Source organism: Calliphora vicina, chromosome 4, assembly GCF_958450345.1.
Source record: "Calliphora vicina chromosome 4, idCalVici1.1, whole genome shotgun sequence".
In the NCBI taxonomy this organism is placed as follows: domain Eukaryota; kingdom Metazoa; phylum Arthropoda; class Insecta; order Diptera; family Calliphoridae; genus Calliphora; species Calliphora vicina.
In genome coordinates this window covers 61,474,885-61,479,706 of record NC_088783.1, presented here as the reverse complement: position 1 = coordinate 61,479,706, position 4,822 = coordinate 61,474,885, and the positions used below count along the sequence as shown (strand labels likewise).

Genomic DNA, 4,822 nt, shown 5'->3' with positions numbered 1-4,822 from the left:
ATGCAGATTCTGGGCGTGCAACATCTAAAGACAACAGCGTACCACCCTCAAGCAAATGGTATGGTCGAGAGGTGGCACCGCACAGTTAAAACTGCAATAAAGTGTCACGCCACAGAAGACTGGTGCTTCGTATTATCCATCGTTTTACTAGGTCTTCGGGCAGCAGTAAAAGAAGACAGCAAATCCAGCCCGGCCGAAATGGTTTTTGGAAGCGCTTTACGTTTGCCAGGCGAATTTTTTCAAGAGTCGAGAATAAACACTAACAGCACCGAATTCGTCAAGCTGCTACGACGCAAAATGCAGTTATTAAAACCTAATTGTGCTTCCCGTCATCATGTTGGTAAATTTTTCATGCAGCCAAGTCTTAAGGACTGTAGCTACGTTTTTGTCCGAAGCGACCACGTTCGGGCTCCGTTGGAACCACCTTACACGGGCCCATTCGAAGTTATTGCAAAAAGTGATAAATATTTCAAAGTACAATTACAACAACGCAAAGCCAACATTTCTATTGACAGACTAAAAGCAGCATACGTTCCAGCTGACTACAATTTCAATCACACAAATAGTGGAAGTCTACCCCATTCATCGTCAGATTCAACAGACAACTCTATGGTAGAATACCAACCAGTGCCTTCACCGGATAGTCTGGAAGAGCAAAGCAGTATCCATACATCAGATTCGAATTGCCAAGAAGAGGTTATGAAAACCACACGCTCCGGAAGACATGTCCACTTTCCAGCTCGTTACCTATGACCTGTCCACTAAGGGGGGAGCCCTGTGGCAACCCACAAGTCTTACTTATAAATGCATTATTGCATTTGCATACACAAATCATCATCGCTGCTAATATAAATGACATGCATACATGTATAGATTTTGATCTCTCTCATTCTTTTCACATTCGTCGCCATATGCACATTTAAACCATTTACATTACTTATCATCCATAAACTTTAACTTAATTTTAATTTTGAATAAATGAATATTTAACATAAATTGGGAACGTGTTTCATTTAAATCGAGAAACCCCCAAAGTCTAAATGGAAAAAGGACGATCATCTGTGATCACTTATATTTTAAACCAAAATTCGATTTTTAATATGAAAATCAAGTAAAAATTAAAAGTGGCTATATGTAGGTAAATAATGGTCCAAATGGAAAAAGGACGTTCATCTGTGATCACTTATATTTTCTACCAAAAACCGATTTTTATATGAAAATCAAGTAAAACATAAAAGTGGATATAAGACGGTAAATAATGGTCCAAATGGAAAAAGGAGAATTATCAGTGATCACTTATATTTTCAACCAAAATTCGATTTTTAATATGAAAATCAAGTAAAAATTAAAAGCGGCTATAAGTCGGTAAATAATGGACCAAATGGAAAAAGGACGATCATCTGTGATCACTTATATTTCAAATCATAATTCGATTTTTAATACGAAAAAATTCGATTATTCGATTTTAATATGAAAATCAAGTAAAAATTAAAAGTTGCTATAAGTCGGTAAATAATGGTCCAAATGGAAAAAGGACGATCATCTGTGATCACTTATATTTTCAACCAAAACACGATGATTTAAATAAAAATCAAGCAAAATATAAAAGTGGCTATAATTCGGTAAATAATGGTCCAAATGGAAAAAGGGCAGTCATCTGTGATCACCTATATATTCAACCAAAATTGTATTTTTAATATGAAAATCAAGTAAAATTTAAAAGTGGCAATAAGTCGGTAAATAATGGTCCAAATGAAAAAAGGACGATCATCTGTGATCACTTATATTTTCAACCACAATTTGATTTTTAATATGAAAATCAAGTAAAACATAAAAGCGGCTATAAGTTGGTAAATAATTGTCCAAATGGAAAAAGGACGTTCATCTGTGATCACTTATATTTTCAACCAAAATTCGAATTTTAATATGAAAATTAAGTAAAAATTAAAAGTGGCTATAAGTCGGTAAATAATGGTCCAAATGGAAAAAGGACGATCATCTGTGATCACTTATATTTTCAACCAAAATTCGATTTTCAATATGAAATCAAGTAAAAATTAAAACTGGCCAAAGTCGGTAAATAATGGTCCAAATGGAAAAAGGACGATCATCTGTGATCACCTATATTTTCAACCAAAATTCTATTTTTAATATGAAAATTAATTAAATATTAAAAGTGGTAATAAGTCGGTAAATAATGGTCCAAATGGAAAAAAGACGATCATCTGTGATCACTTATATTTTCAACCAAAATTCTATTTTTAATATGAAAATTAATTAAATATTAAAAGTGGTAATAAGTCGGTAAATAATGGTCCAAATGGAAAAAAGACGATCATCCATGATCACTCATATTTTCAACAAAAATTCGATTTTTAATATGAAAATCAAGGAAAACTAAAAGTGGCTATAAGTCGCTAAATAATAGTCCAAATGGAAAAACGACGATGATCTATGATCACTTATATTTTCAACCAAAATTCGAATTTTAATATGAAAATTAAGTAAAAATTAAAAGTGGCTATAAGTCGGTAAATAATGGTCCAAATGGAAAAAGGACGATCATCTGTGATCACTTATATTTTCAACCAAAATTCGAATTTTAATATGAAATCAAGTAAATATTAAAAGTGGCCAAAGTCGGTAAATAATGGTCCAAATGGAAAAAGGACGATCATCACTTATATTTTCAACCAAAATTCGATTTTAATATGAAAATCAAGTAAAAATTAAAAGTGGCCAAAGTCGGTAAATAATGGTCCAAATGGAAAAAGGACGATCATCTGTGATCACTTATATTTTCATCCAAAATTCGAATTTTAATATGAAAATTAAGTAAAAATTAAAAGTGGCTATAAGTCGGTAAATAATGGTCCAAATGGAAAAAGGACGATCATCTGTGATCACTTATATTTTTAACCAAAATTCGAATTTTAATATGAAAATTAAGTAAAAATTAAAAGTGGCTATAAGTCGGTAAATAATGGTCCAAATGGAAAAAGGACGATCATCTGTGATCACTTATATTTTCAACCAAAATTCGAATTTTAATATGAAAATTAAGTAAAAATTAAAAGTGGCTATAAGTCGGTAAATAATGGTCCAAATGGAAAAAGGACGATCATCTGTGATCACTTATATTTTCAACCAAAATTCGATTTTCAATATGAAATCAAGTAAATATTAAAAGTGGCCAAAGTCGGTAAATAATGGTCCAAATGGAAAAAGGACGATCATCTGTGATCACTTATATTTTCAACCAAAATTCGAATTTTAATATGAAAATCAAGTAAAAATTAAAAGTGGCTATAAGTCGGTAAATAATGGTCCAAATGGAAAAACGACGATGATCTATGATCACTTATATTTTCAACAAAAATTCGATTTTCAATATGAAAATTAAGTAAAAATTAAAAGTGGCTATAAGTCGGTAAATAATGGTCCAAATTGAAAAAGGACGATCATCTGTGATCACTTATATTTTCAACCAAAATTCTATTTTTAATATGAAAATTAATTAAATATTAAAAGTGGTAATAAGTCGGTAAATAATGGTCCAAATGGAAAAAGGACGATCATCCATGATCACTCATATTTTCAACAAAAATTCGATTTTTAATATGAAAATCAAGGAAAACTAAAAGTGGCTATAAGTCGCTAAATAATGGTCCAAATGGAAAAACGACGATGATCTATGATCACTTATATTTTCAACCAAAATTCGAATTTTAATATGAAAATTAAGTAAAAATTAAAAGTGGCTATAAGTCGGTAAATAATGGTCCAAATGGAAAAAGGACGATCATTTGTGATCACTTATATATTTTCAACCAAAATTCGATTTTAATATGAAAATCAAGTAAAAATTAAAAGTGGCCAAAGTCGGTAAATAATGGTCCAAATGGAAAAAGGACGATCATCTGTGACCACTTATATTTATATTTTCAACCAAAATTCGATTTTCAATATGAAATCAAGTAAAAATTAAAAGTGGCCAAAGTCGGTAAATAATGGTCCAAATGGAAAAAGGACGATCATCTGTGATCACTTATATTTTCAACCAAAATTCGAATTTTAATATGAAAATCAAGTAAAAATTAAAAGTGGCTATAAGTCGGTAAATAATGGTCCAAATGGAAAAATGACGATGATCTATGATCACTTATATTTTCAACAAAAATTCGATTTTCAATATGAAAATTAAGTAAAAATTAAAAGTGGCTATAAGTCGGTAAATAATGGTCCAAATTGAAAAAGGACGATCATCTGTGATCACTTATATTTTCAACCAAAATTCTATTTTTAATATGAAAATTAATTAAATATTAAAAGTGGTAATAAGTCGGTAAATAATGGTCCAAATGGAAAAAGGACGATCATCCATGATCACTCATATTTTCAACAAAAATTCGATTTTTAATATGAAAATCAAGGAAAACTAAAAGTGGCTATAAGTCGCTAAATAATGGTCCAAATGGAAAAACGACGATGATCTATGATCACTTATATTTTCAACCAAATTTCAATTTTTAATATGAAAATCAAGTAAAAATTAAAAGTGACTATAAGTCGGTAAATATTGGTCCAAATGGAAAAAGGACTTTCATCTGTGATCACTTATATTTCAACCAAAAATCGATTTTTTATAAAATTCAAGTTAGAATAAAAGTGGCCATAAGTCGGTAAAAAATGGTCCAAATTGAAAAAGGGTGATCATCTGTGATCACTTATATTTTTAACCAAATTTCGATTTTTAATATGAAAATCAAGCAAAACATAAAAGTGACTATAGGTCGGTAAATGGCGATCTAAATGGAAAAAG

The 4,822-nt window shown here is 30.4% G+C and overlaps 1 protein-coding gene across 1 annotated transcript; it reads left to right on the top strand.

The window, feature by feature from the left end:
- On the top strand, window positions 1–753 carry LOC135958452 (uncharacterized). Its single transcript, XM_065509357.1, has one exon. It carries the CDS (start codon window positions 1–3, stop codon window positions 751–753), a length of 753 nt encoding a protein of 250 aa, XP_065365429.1.
- The last annotated feature ends 4,069 nt before the right edge of the window (window positions 754–4,822 follow it).